Here is a 14,540-nt window from a genome sequence, read left to right on the forward strand (position 1 = left end):
CAATTGCAATGTTAACTAATTGTTTATTAACAATCTACTTATCCAAAATACTTCATATAGGGCTCGTTGGATGCGGAATTACGTTAACTTTCAATTACTAACTTCAGAATTACGGTAACTTTATTCGTTTGTAAAATATTTGATTTGCTATAAACATTAATTAATTAATTAATTAATATCTCAAAAACTTTAAAAGATCCCACTCTGAAAATTACATGTTTTGTAGGAAATTAGTCAAGCTTTCCATTGAGATAGTTAAAAATAATTTTAAAAAATCCGATTTTGAGATAATCGTAAATTAACATTTTGACCTTGAATTTCAAGGTCAAATGTTAATTAAAAAAAAAAAAATTTATTAACAGCGTGTAGCTCGGCAAAAAAGCTTTAAAAATCATTATATATATGTTAACTTTTATGCATTCTACTTATAAATATTGTACATTGAAAAAAATTTTTTTCTTCAAAAGTCAAAAATTAAAAACGTTGTAATTCAAAAACTATTTTATTAAATTCAATAATAATTGATTTTTAGACTTTCACCAACAATAACAACATTTTAGAAAAGTATGGATTAAATTCGAGAACTTTTAATTTTTTGTTCGGACATTTCAGGAATTTTGCCTCATATATATTTTGCATAACTTACTTAATTGCAATAAATATACACTTGCAAAGTATTTATTTGTTTTAAATATTTGCAGCTGTCATGAATCAGACACGAACATAACCTACATTTAGTTCAAATCACTTCATTGGCCCAAGACAAAATAGCGCGCGCTTTTTTAAAATAATGAAATTTATTAAATTAAAATAAAATAATTGTAATAAATTAAATTATTATGAAAATAATATTACCTTGAATAAAAAAGTGTTTTTAGTTTTAAAAAAAAATTATTCAACAATTATTATTATTTTTAGACAAATTTTACAAATATAATAGTATTATTTTTCTGTTTGAAACTTTCTCTATAATTACATGCCTTTTTGTAATTTGTTAACAATATTATTAAATATTTAATAAAATAATTGTAATAAATTATGAAACATAAATTGAAAGTTAAATTGAATGGACAAAGAATAGAAGCAACAGAGACGGCCAAAGGCCGTCGGAGGCGATAGTTCAAAGATAATATGAACATTTTTTCCTACTTTTATAATGTGTCATATTTTGGTTGCCATATTAAATTTTTTATTTTCTATTTTTTCTGTAGTTACTAGCTTTCATGGTTTTTTTCAATTTTATTTAGAAAGCCGCGTTTACGATATATAATTTTTTAAAAATTTCAGAACTTTAATGATTTTTTATTTTATTTTTGAATACTCGTAACTTTCTTAAAAATGCACCAATTTTAAGTTTTTTTTAATTGTTTGTTTTTACATGAACTTTTTGAAAATTCGGTGCAAAAAAATTCTAGAAAAATAATTTATTATATTTTTTTGGATAAATTCCTCATAAATACTGTGAAATAGATAGAAGTTGTTCTTTTAATTTAAATTAAAATAAATAATATTTGAAACATTTAATTTTTTAATTCGTCAAAAAAATAATAATAAATTCAATTTATATTAAATTAAAGAAATGTAACTAGGGCCATTCCACGTGAAGTGATCAAAGGGGAAAAAATGTCGGTGTACCGTAAAACCCCAAAACTTTCACTCCATCTATGAGTACTACAAATGCCTTGAATTTAAGCATGATCGGAGAAATTTTTTTTTTACTTTGATCACTTCACCTGAAATACCCCAATATTGTAAATTTTAAAAAATTTCTGAAAATTCCCCAAAAAAAACAGTAGCTTTTAGTAGCTCAAGGCTGAAAAAGTAGAAAAATAGTAGCTTTTAGTAAAGACGAGCAAAGTCTGAATAATCTTTTAAAATTTGTTTGTTTGTATATAATAAAGATTTTAATTTTGAAAGCTCGTGAGAATATAGTTTGAATAAAAATATCTTCTGTCGACAGCTATTTATCAGAAGTAAAGAAATGAGGGAAAATAATGAAAGAGCAACAGTGCGGCTATATAGTTTGTTAAACGTGCACGAATGAGAAGAGGGTGACTCGCGTTATCGTGCCCCTTGCTGGGTACAAAATCTCATAAGTTTCAATTTAGCAAGGATCAGTGTTCTACGGTGCTAAATAGGCAGTGTGAAGACTCTAAAGACGACTTTATTGATTTCGTTCGAGCAACTTGGATTTTGTCCTCACGTTTCACCCCACACGAAACTAACAATGACTAAATCTCATTTTCGTCTTTTTTTTATTAACAACTCCTACAATTCAATTTAATACGAGACAGTAATAACAAAAACCTATTTTTCTTTATTAATCTATATATTTATTGAAAATTCAAGTCATGATCCTTTTTTTATATTATTGCGTAATGACTATAATTCGCGGACGCATAATAAAAATATGACTAAAAATAAAATTGAGGAAATGTATATTCACGGAAGAATATAGAATGGATATTATGAGTAAAAATATAATAGGAATTTTGCGAATGTTCTAAAAATAAATTCAATATCATAATTCGTCATTGAAAGTTGTAAACATTTATCGTAGAGCGGTTGTAAGCACTAACATTACAATATATGTATATATATATATATATATATTAGTGGAAGTGTTCCTTGGCGTAGGAGGAAGAGGAAATAAATGTTGCACGTATATGCATGCCTAAAATTCAAGCTAACTTATTACGACATGCATGAATGAGAGACGCGATCAAAACTAAGCTCCTATAACGAATGACTTTGAACCTTGAAGGTGATAAATAGATCTCAAGCTATATACTAAATTATAAGCGTACAAACTTCGACACTAATTTAAATTAGAAAAATCATATATATTTTATATTTGCACCTTGGAGTTTTAATTATATTTATGCAAAACATTGGACACTATATTTATTTATCTAATTTTCATATAGAAATTAATTATGAAATTATTTTTTTTAGTGTTATATTCCGTTAAAACTTTTCTTTTTCGAAGTAGTAACATTTTATAATCAATTCCTTTTTACTAAATTTATTAACCATACCGATGGTGTCCCAGTTTCCGTCCAAGACCCAGTTTCCGTACACTTTTACAAATATCTCGTATAATAATTTAAATTATTTTTTAACAATATTTTATTCTTTTTGGCATGCAACGGACTTATTAGTTGAATGTAAACAAATAAAAGAAAATAATTTTTTTATAAATGTTATCTTCAAAATTAAAGTGGACGGAAACTGGGTCTTAGCTGGACGGAAACTGGACCACCTATGGTATACATAATGTATAATACACCCAAAAAAATATATTTTATATAAATAAATATTACTCACATTAGAGCTGTAGGAATTTTTGTTGCGTCCAATTTTTATTTAGCAACATTTTATAAAGTGAATTTTCTAATGAGTTTAATTATCATATCGAAGAATTTCTATGTAACTAAATTCCGATTTAACAGAATTTCTATTTAACTAAACTTTAATAAAGCAGATTTTTTAATACGTGAAAATTTTCAAATTATACAATTTTAATTTAACAGAATTTATGTTGCATTTTTTCAATTTTTCAATTTCAATTTCAGTTCAATTTTTTTCTATGCAACATAATTGCAAAATGAGTTACTCATTTTTGTAGTAACTCAATTTGAGTTGGAAATCGAATTGAGTAAGCGACAAACTTCAAGTTACTCAAAATAATTCTGGACAAAATTTCAGATTTTGTAGGTTGGCATCATTTGCAGAGTGATTTTAAATTAAACAATTATTTTTTCTAATATTTTAACAATACCTAACCTAGAAAATATTTATGGGATTTTGTAAATATTTTAAACCTTAAATTCAGTTAAATATTTATTCGAGGTAAAAAAAATTATTGCAAAATGTAAATCGCAAGATTGATATTAGAACAAATTTTTATAATACTGTTTGAAATTCGATAAAAAAAGAATTACGATTACGAATCTAAAGTCAGATTTTAAAAATTCAAAATGGCGCAACCAATATGGCGGATAATTTTTCTAAAAATATCAAAAATTAATTAAAATTGCTTGAAATTTGTTACTCGAGGGTTTTTGCGGTTGTTAATCGCGAATTTGAAGTCAGATTTTAAAAATGAAAATAGCGGAAACAATATAACGGCCAATTTTTTAAAAAATGTCAAAAAATTAATTAACATCGCTTAAAATTTGTTAGTTAGATAAAAAATAAGAAAGAAAATGTACTTACCCGTGTGGAAAAGTGATGTGGGCCCCCAGCGGGGGCCCTTATGGATCGCCCTCATGCCATGAGGGCCGCATATGGATGATCCATAGGGGCCCCTCATGGAAACGACATGCTCATCGATGAGGGCGCCCGCATGGGCGATCCATGAGGGTGCCCCTACGGGCGCCCTTATGGGCCCTCACGTTTGCCCTCATCTTGCCCTCAAGTTTGCCATAATGTTTTTTAATCAATAATATTAATAATAAAAGTTAATTAATAATAAATAAGCTTAAGTTATGAATAAATAACATATTTATTTAATAATTATTCAATTTTAAATTAAATTCTTACTCAAATTGAATTTATTAATTAACGTTCTAATTAATTAACTGTCGGATATAATTAAAAGTAATAATAAATTAATTAATTAAAAAATTTAAAAATATGTAATTTATGCATACTATTAACGGATATTTTCATTTTTCAATTAATTCATACATAGAATTAATGATTAAACGCAAACCTGAGAAATAAATAAATCTAACGCATGGGGGGAATCGAACCTACGACCTACGGACTATGAACCTAACGCTTTACCAACTACGCTACGCACGCTACTTCAAAACGAATGCTAACTTCTTGATGCTATTTAAACTTAAAAAATACCTAACAAAGAAAAGTGCTTAACATCATTTAGTTAAAGTTAAGATATTAAATTATATTTTCCAATCAAATGCAATTTATAAAATATAATTAATTATATGCTTTATGATTATTATCATGAATCATCTCAGGTGAATTTTCAAAAAAGTGTAAATATATTTTTATTAAAAACGTGTTTTTCGTTGTTCTGAATCATTATAAACATTAATTTTTTGGTGATAAAAAAATATTTGATTTTTGGACTTAGAAAATTTTGCTAATCGATCATGAGGGCGATCCATGTGGGGCCCCTACGGTGCCCCTCATGGATTCGCCATATGGATCAGCCCTCATGGGCCCCGAACTCTTGAGGGCAAGATCGTGGCTTTTTCCACACGGGTAGATGTTTTTTTTTAATTTATTTTTATTATTTTAGTGTAGAGACAATAAATAACTGCGACACTATATAAAAAGACTATATATGTTGAATGTATTATTAAAGTTTGCACACTACACTGTTGTGAACCTCTCCTGCGTTAATTCAAAACTATTTATCTTACAGGGAATTAATTTTGAAGGAAAAGAAAAACTTTCTGCAACAAAAGAATTGTAGAATTAGAATGGAAAGGTGATCTTTTGATTTGGCACTACTCGATTCTTTAGTAACATACCGGGTGGTCTAAATGCAGGGCTATTTTCGTTTCTGTATTCCGTCCCGGCTGTATGCAGAGAAGCATCTTTATTTTCAAATCGGCCACGGCCAAATCTGTAAAGCGGCTTACTGTTTCATTACATATTTCTCTCCATACTTTTTCGTCTCAAATTCAATATTTTATATTCACATAAGAGTATCTTATTGCATAATTAGGTCACGCTCTCGTTTTTCAAAATAAAATTATATTAATAATGATATAATGATTCACGAATATCAAAGAAATCGTTAAATTCATATATTTATTTTAAATAGGGTCACAATTTCTCAAACGGATAACCTAAAATTAACAAAATTTAATTTTCAATGTTAAATGGTTTTTTTTTGCTTCTACTGTGATCAAAAAATAACTGTTATTTAATTTAGAATCATTTATTTTTACAACGGTTTTACACTCAGAAATGTGTACGGAATATAAAACAATTTTTAATTTTTACATAGGAGATGAAGAATATATTTTTCATTAACATTTTATAAATAATTTAAAAAACTACACTGAAAAAATTTTGGTGCAACAGCTGCCACAAATGAAAAATTTTTATATTGAATTAACTTCATACTTAATATTTACCATCAGAGTTTTTATATGAGTCAAATTAACAGAATATAAAAATTTGTCGATCTTGACATTTGCTGCACTAACATTTTTAGTGTATTTAATTGTTTATAAGTTTAACAACAAATTTTATTTGGTCTAATATTTCTAAAAACTTATTTTGATCACAGTAGGAGTAAAAAAAACATAACATTGAGAATTTAATTTTGTTCATTGATATATTCTGACCCAATAATAAGTTAGGCTTATCAAAAAATAATGTATAATAAAGATCGCAATTACTTAAATGTTTTAAACAGTTGTTTTCTCTTACATTCATGTATATGATTTTTCATATTTAAGTAAAAAATAAATATATCTGACATAGGCTTAAGAATTTTTTTAATATGAGTATTTGTATGTCATTTTTCTTTGAATTTCAATTAGACATTTTTTTTTAATTGAATGACAAATATTGTCATTTGGTATCCATTTTATTAGACTGCTTTCTCTTGCAAAAATACAGATGCGATTCTTACAACATTCTTGTTTTCAGAGTTCGACCCAATTCTCAAGACGAATGTGGTCTCGATTTAAAATTAGAAATTCACGTTTGAATATAACTCCCACGCCACGCATTCAAATTAATCCTGTTTGCAATTTCAGGATAATTATTTTTATAAATTAACACATGAATAAACTAAATTCAAAATTTTATTCACATATCAGAATAGACTTTTAATGCAATATAGCTTAGTTTTGTTTTTCCAATAAGAACCCTATTTTGATTTAATGAATATAAAAAAATTCTATGGAATTTTTCCAAAACGATGGAATCTCTATTATATCTAGCGGATTCTTCTTTTTTTAATACGATGCTGAAGTCCATGTTTATTATCAACGATCAAAAAACAAATTTATTTTAAAACGGAAAATTATAAAAAAATTTTTTTAATTTATTGTTAAACTTGAACTTAAAATGATCTTCGAACGATATACAAAGAATAATTTTTTAGGTTAAGAATCATGTCAAAATCTTATTGACAATTGACAACCATGTTCCTTTTTTGTCTTTCTTTAATTAACACGATAGAAAGAGAAATAAAAACCAAAATATCTGACAAAGCAGGTAAAAGTCACTAGACAGCCAATCTCAATAAATAAAAAATAATCAGTGGAACATCCGAATTGTGACATTTTACTACCGCACCCTGCTGTAGTGAAAGTTTATGTGAAAATGGCAACTGTGGGAGTAGTATGGGTTAAAATTTTTTAAGATTTTATCCATAGTTGGTCCACTATGGGGCAAGTATGGGTTTTGTCCAAATCCCATAGTCAAACTTTGGCGATTTACAAGTCCAATACTTGATAATATTTTGCCGCGAGTTGGTCCATACTGTGGGTCAAGTATGGGGTTTCTTAAAATCACTTGATTTAATTTTAGGATTAGATTTTTTTAATTTTAACCATTTTTTAAACAATTGTTACACAAAAAACTTATAAAAATTGTATTTTTTTTCATATGAAAAATGGAAATTTTTAGTTTTTTCAAAATGAAAAAGTGATTTCAAAAACTGTTCAAATTTTAATTTTTATCATTGAAAACATATATAAATATTTCTGAGGTTATTACATAAAAATTTCCTTGTTATAATTAACTTGTCTTTTTGTTAAATAAATTTTTATTTTATCAAATTCTCTTTTTAATAAATAAATACTTTATTTAAAATAAAATTTTTTGTTTTGTGAAATGATAAATTTTCAAATATTTGGAAACTTCAAAAAAATTAAAATTTTTAGAATTGTTTTAAATAATTTTTTATTCTTGATAAATAGACTGTTAAATCATTTATTTTTTTAACAGAATCAGTCGTATGTAATAAAACAAATCAATATTTAGCTTATGCTAAAATATCCTTAAAAAAAGGAAATCAAAATTTAAATTTATTCGAAAAGAATCATTTAAAAGTAATTATTTAGCTTATTGCTTGAAAAAAAATTGAAAATTGAAAATAAGATATATTTAAATACGAATAATTTATAATATATAATAAAAATATACCATAAAATTATAAATAAAATTATACTATTGAAATATTAAAAAAAGTTCTTGAAACTATTTTAATAATATTCATAATAAAAATATATGTTTTTTATACATTTTTGTGTAATAATTGGTTAAAAAATGGTTCAAATTAAAAAAAATATGATCCTAAAATTAAATCAAGTGATTTTGACTATGGGATTTGGACAAAACCCATACTTTCCCCATAGTGGCCCAACTATGGATAAAATCTTAAAAAATTTTAACCCATACTACTCCCACAATTGCCATTTTCACGCGGCTAATGACTTTATAGTAACTTTTAATTTAAAAAAAAGTCACCAAATTTTCACTAGTACAGGATGCGGTAGTTGACGTGACGAGAATTACGACAAATGGTGAGTTGGGACAATGGCAACCTGCCGCGGGGAACTAGAAAAGAGAAAATCAGAGTGAGGCAGGCGTCAGAAATATAAACATATACATATGTCATATTTCAGACATTCTACTAGAATTCCAGTGAAAAGAGTGGAAGTTTTCATGCGTTCATTCTGAACTAACCCTTCGATTTAAATCAAACATATTATAATTTTCAATTTCAAACAAATAATATTTTTCAATGAAAATGACAGATATTTTCCATATGTTAAAATAAAATTTACATACGGTGTTAAAGTAAAAAAATTCATTTTCAAACGTATCTCTATATTTAAATAGAATTCTTTTATGAAAGTTTAGAAAGGATTAATATTATCTCATTTTCTCTGAACCTTTTTTTACAAAAACATTGAATTACTTATTCGTTAAAAAGCATTAATTTTCATAAAATGTGATATAAAATAGCAGCTATAATATGAATTAAATATATAAATAAAAATTATGAAACTACATAAATTCAATAATTTAAACTGAAAAATGAGAAATGGCAGTTGTCGTGTCAAAATAATGACACTTTTAAGTTTAAGCTTATATACAAAATGTTGAAATTGTCTGAAACTTTTTGGGCGCGTGTTTCTAATGTTTCAATTCAGAGAAATCTCATAGAGATATATACAAGTATTTTGTTTCCAAATTTTCGTGTTTATTATTTATTAAAATAGTTTATTATTATATATTTGTTGAAAGAAAATTTAAACTTCCTGTTGCCAGCTGGCAAAGAATTTCCTAAATATTGTACTTCTTGAAATTTCTATTGCTTAAGTTTAAAATCTATATGTATGTATATAGTCTACAAAATAATAATATGTATATATCCGTATGCAAAATTTATCTAATCTCATATTTACGAAACATATGATGTCATATTCAGTTCCGCATATATAAATCAAAATTTAGTTTTAAAACTAGAAATTTAACAATATTTTTCACTTTCTTCAAAGCAACAAATTTCACTTGAAATAAATGTTTTAATTCTTTTTATGAATGAAAAGACGACTGAATTGTGACATCCGAAATTGTTCAAAATTAAGGGTTGAATCTACCCCCCTTGTAATTGTTCAAAATCCCCCCCAAAAAAACATAAAAATGTGGTCATTTTTGAAATTTTGATTCGACATTTTGAATTTTGTAAATCTGACTTCAAATTAGTAATCAGCCACCCCAAAAAATGTTATATAAAATTTTTAAGGAAATTAAATTTGCGACCATATTTTTTCTACCTTTTTGGGGTTTTTGAACTTTTTGATATTTTTTTTCTAAACTTTTTGTAGAACGTTTTTAAGGGTAATTATAATCTCATTTTAACCTTAGAGTTGAAAAAAAATTTGTTGATTCAATTAAGATAAATAAAAACACTTCCCCCTTAGCCAACTTATCCCTATTAATTATTAAGTGGGGAATTAAAAAAGAGTGTTTTGACATTTGTTGACATCTATTAGAAAAAATAAGGAGAATAATATATTTATGAATTCTGAGCAATTTACAGGCGAGCTTGATCAAAATATAAGTAAATACTAACACTTTCTGTACGAAAATAATATATAGTACATACTATAGTATATACACGGAGAGAAATAGATGGTACGGGGTACTATCTAGATAGTATCAGGTATCATATTTGATCTTACATATACGGACAGAAATCTAGATTGTAAAATATTAAAAAATCATTTTGAAAAACTTTGATTGCTATTTAATTTTTATCCAATTAAAAAAGTGCGTGACTTGACGACGAAAAATTAAAATTTTTCATTCAAGTAGATAAAACTGGTTCAGTCAGACATTGCGTAGTGAAATTGTCAAAAAAATAAAAAAAATCTTTATATAAACCCTAATTATTCAGAATTTTGAAAAAATATATATATAATAAATTATTTTCTAATAACCCTTCGAGGTCACACTTCGTTTTTGATCGCGAAGGTCACACTGGGTGGTTGCCACCCTCAGTCATTTTTAAGTGGCTGTAATTTGGCAATGGTTAATTTACAGAAATCATCAAAATTTGTGCATACATTTCAATGCTTTAAATATCTGTTTCCTTATGTTCTGAATAAAAATATAAAATCCGTGTTATCGATAAAATTTCATGAATCTTTCAAGTTTTTCAGAAAAATATCAAAAGTTGAAAATATTGATGGGTGACAGCCACCCAGTGTGACCTCGAAGAAATAAATTTAATAATTTCTAAGAGATATAAAAATTTAATAAAATCAGAATAAAACATTTTCACAAAAAGAAAACAAATAAAATATATAAACAACAGTGACAACAATTTCTGGCACATAACCAAAATAATTCACTAAAATCGGAAGACTTTTTGCTCCCTCTTTCTCTCACACTTTAATTTTCCATTTCATATTCAACACAAAATGTCACAGTACATAAAATAAATCATCAATATTTATAATTATTTTGAATCAATATAATTATATTTAACGAAGTATCTATACAAACGGTTGTTAAATAACATAATCGACAATTATTAATATTTAATTTATATATATACATAACACAAAAATGTTCTCTTGAAGCATACTTCACGTCAAAAACGTTTTTCATAAAATCCTAAATAAACTCAACAAACTGTAGCAGCTAGATGCGTAATTGTTTTTCACCATGGTTAGACAGGTTGTGAGAGTTGAATATGATGGTTGTGCACAATGAAGTCAATAAGTGTATATATTGTTAGTTGCTTTCTTTGGACGAAAATCTTAGAAATATCTTCAACAAATAATTATTATGATGGATTGATAAAACACCTAAACGAAAAACAACCTCGTCAAGTGGTGTTTATTCTTGAAAATGAACTTGATATTGATGATCCAGTAATGAATTCTCTTATGACAGCAATTAATATGAATTTCCCATCATTGATTATGACCTATGACATAATAAATCGTCAAAGTCGAAAAGAATTGGACTATTATTTTAAATTAGGAGATTCAACAATGTTTGTTCTACAAAATAAAACTAATAAATGTGAGGATATACTAGTAAAGATCCCTTATATTTTTAAGCCAAGAATTTTAATTATAAATTCTTGTCTTTCAAGTCAAAATGATCTTAACAACAAGTTACAATTGCAATGGTGGAAAAAAAGTTTAGATATTTCTGTATTGTCACACAATCAACAATGGAAAGTTATGCTTAACGAAAGTCATAAACACGAGGTACCTTTTATAAGTCAAATAAGTCGTTGTGCTAAAACAGTTTTCTTTGAAAATTTGTCATCTGAAAGCCAATGGTTTCGAAATTCCTGTAATCATAATTTTAAATTAAAAAATATTGTTAAATCAACATTAAGTTCAAAAGTTCTGGAAAAAAACGATTTTTTAAGACGGCTGGTGACTATTTTAGGATTTAACAATTATAAGTTTGTTATTCCAAAGACGTTTAAACACTCTAATGACCTGATTCTGTCTGAAGAATTTGGAAACTTACTCTTGGGAACAATTGGCATGATTGGCATCATCCGATTAGCAGCTTTTTATATGAAATTCGAGAGAAATACATGGCAAATATTAAATATCAGTCAAATTATAATTGGAATGCCTACTGCTCGTGAACCGAGAAAATTTTCGGAAAGATTAGTTTATGGTTCACTATTGATAACATGCATTGTCTATTCTAGTTATTTTTATTCAGTTATTTTGGACATCACTTGTCCACTAAATTCCAATATAATCACTCTCGAAGAACTTGCTAATTCATCTTTAAAAATTATAGGCAGTTTCGAAAAAACTATTTCATTAGAATTATTAAGTCATCATAATCCTAACATTGCAAAAATAGTAAAAAAAATAGAATATTCACCTAACAAAGAAGAAGAATACAATGATTATTGTATGAGATACTTGATTGAACATCAGAACATATCTTGTCTTTTCCTGAATGCTGAGAACGTCGTTAATGAGTACTGCGGTAAAAATGAGGTAAATGTTAAAATAGTGGACGAAATTATTTATCAAGATATCAATGCCATCTTTACTTCGCTGTTTTGTCCTAAAACTCGCCCTGGTACTCGCCAAAGTAAATTACTTCGATATGCTATTGAATTTGGGCTGCTTAAAGATCTTTTTCCCTCAAATGTACGGAACACCAACATTTTGCTGCCAGAGAATACTGAGAAGGAAAAATTGTTCTTTGTACTATTTCGTGTATTAGCTATTGGATATTCTCTTTCTTTAATTTCTTTTCTGATTGAAATTTCTACAGCAATATTTGGACGCAGAATGTATGCTCTTTACACGAGATTTAGATTTGCAAATTAAAGAAACTTATATTATGTGGCAAAAATAATAATTCTACAACTGAGGTAAAAATAGTTTACTTTTTTATATATTTATTTTGATCAGAATAATTATTAATAATCCTTAAGATTTTAATATGAAAATTAAAAAAACCGCTGCCAAGTTGAAGTATGTATTTTTGTGTTCATTCCATGAACACTTTGCTTCCTCATGGAGATATTTTGCGATCAGTTTACGATTGTAGGTGTCATAACATTTTTTTAAAGTTATGAGCAAAAAACGATTTTTTATGATTTTTAAAATGTCAATAACTTTGGATAAAATAATCGTAAACTGTTCGTTAATAGGTCAAAAGATGCGTCTTGAAAATCTCTACAAAATGAGACTAAGAAAACTGTAGGTGTCATAACATTTTTTTAAAGTTATAAGCAAAAAACGATTTTTTATGATTTTTAAAATGTCAATAACTTTGGATAAAATGATAGCAGATTGTTCGTCAATAGCTCAAAAAATGCGTCTTAAAAAACTCTACAAAATTAAGTAAAAACATCCCAACTTTCAAAACATGTGTTTCAAGTTATGGGCAAAAAACGATTTTTCAAAAATTTTAAAAGTCAAAAAAAATATAGTTAATATGTATTAATTTGTCCCAAAGTTTTCTCATTTTATGTCCTCAAGTGAGATCTACAATTTAAAAAAAAATTCAGCCCTAAAGCTCTTATAGAATTTGAGATATTTATGAAAATGTAATGTATATACACACACACACACATACGGAATGACATTTTCTAAAAATGTCATTTTTGGATTCCTGAGGTCAAAAAACATAAAGATATGTCAAAAAAATGAGTTCGAAAACAATACTTCCTCCATGAGGAAGCAATAATAAATAAATTTAACCATAAGATAATAATTTAGCACCATAATACCACTAAAATATTATCTTAATTTTTCTATTTAGACTAATGTTATATAAATATCTCAAATTACTTAAAAATTACAGATTTTACCTTTAAAATTCAAACACAGAAAATTAAAAGGCATTAAAATAAGCTGCAACGCTTCTTATTTTAATCCAATTTTGCTTATTTTAATACCAAAATGGATTAAAATAAGCAAAATTAGATTAAAATAAGAAGCGTTGCAGCTTATTTTAATGCCTTTTAATTTTCTGTGAATTCGTAGCGAAAAATGGTTAAGAAGAAAAAATGATTTTCTTGGGCAGATGTAAAAATGGAAAGAATTGAGAAGAGGAATTTTCAAGTAAATGAAAGTGATCTTATAATAAAATATTGTTTTGAAACAATTATCTGCAACTATTATATTATAACTATATTAATTATCTATTTAATCATTTAATGTATTAATATTTATACCAACCCATTTTTAATAGGACTTTAATATTTTGCAAGGGTGTGTTTTCTAATATTTATTTAATTGCGTAATTTGAACAGAGAATTTTTAATTTTTGATTAGAAACTACCAAATAATACTCAGATTCATCCGTACATGTCGCTTTTTTGTAGGGATGTGTTATCAATGAAAAAATGTATTTTTCTCGAAAAGGGCTCCAACGATTATTTTCTTTTTTGTTTAAAAATACTCTGGGAACGTCAAAGATTCAAAATCCACAATAAATTTTAGAGTGCAAGCAATTTTCATTTAAATACATTTCAGGCGCACCGTGGTATAGTGAATTAACGTATTAGCATGTTTAATTAGCAA

The 14,540-nt window shown here is 26.4% G+C and overlaps 1 protein-coding gene across 1 annotated transcript; it reads left to right on the forward strand.

Annotated features, from left to right (window-relative positions):
* Window positions 1-11,131: 11,131 nt before the first annotated feature.
* LOC127279756 (uncharacterized) lies at window positions 11,132-13,839 on the forward strand. Its single transcript, XM_051302292.1, has 2 exons — window positions 11,132-12,880; window positions 13,819-13,839. The coding sequence occupies exon 1, from the start codon at window positions 11,226-11,228 to the stop codon at window positions 12,834-12,836; it is 1,611 nt and encodes a 536-aa protein (XP_051158249.1). The 5' UTR covers window positions 11,132-11,225; the 3' UTR covers window positions 12,837-12,880; window positions 13,819-13,839.
* Window positions 13,840-14,540: the final 701 nt, after the last annotated feature.

This window comes from Leptopilina boulardi, unplaced genomic scaffold (genome assembly GCF_019393585.1).
Source record: "Leptopilina boulardi isolate dan_hultmark-lab unplaced genomic scaffold, ZJU_Lbou_2.1 LbouV2_223, whole genome shotgun sequence".
In the NCBI taxonomy this organism is placed as follows: Eukaryota; Metazoa; Arthropoda; class Insecta; order Hymenoptera; family Figitidae; genus Leptopilina; species Leptopilina boulardi.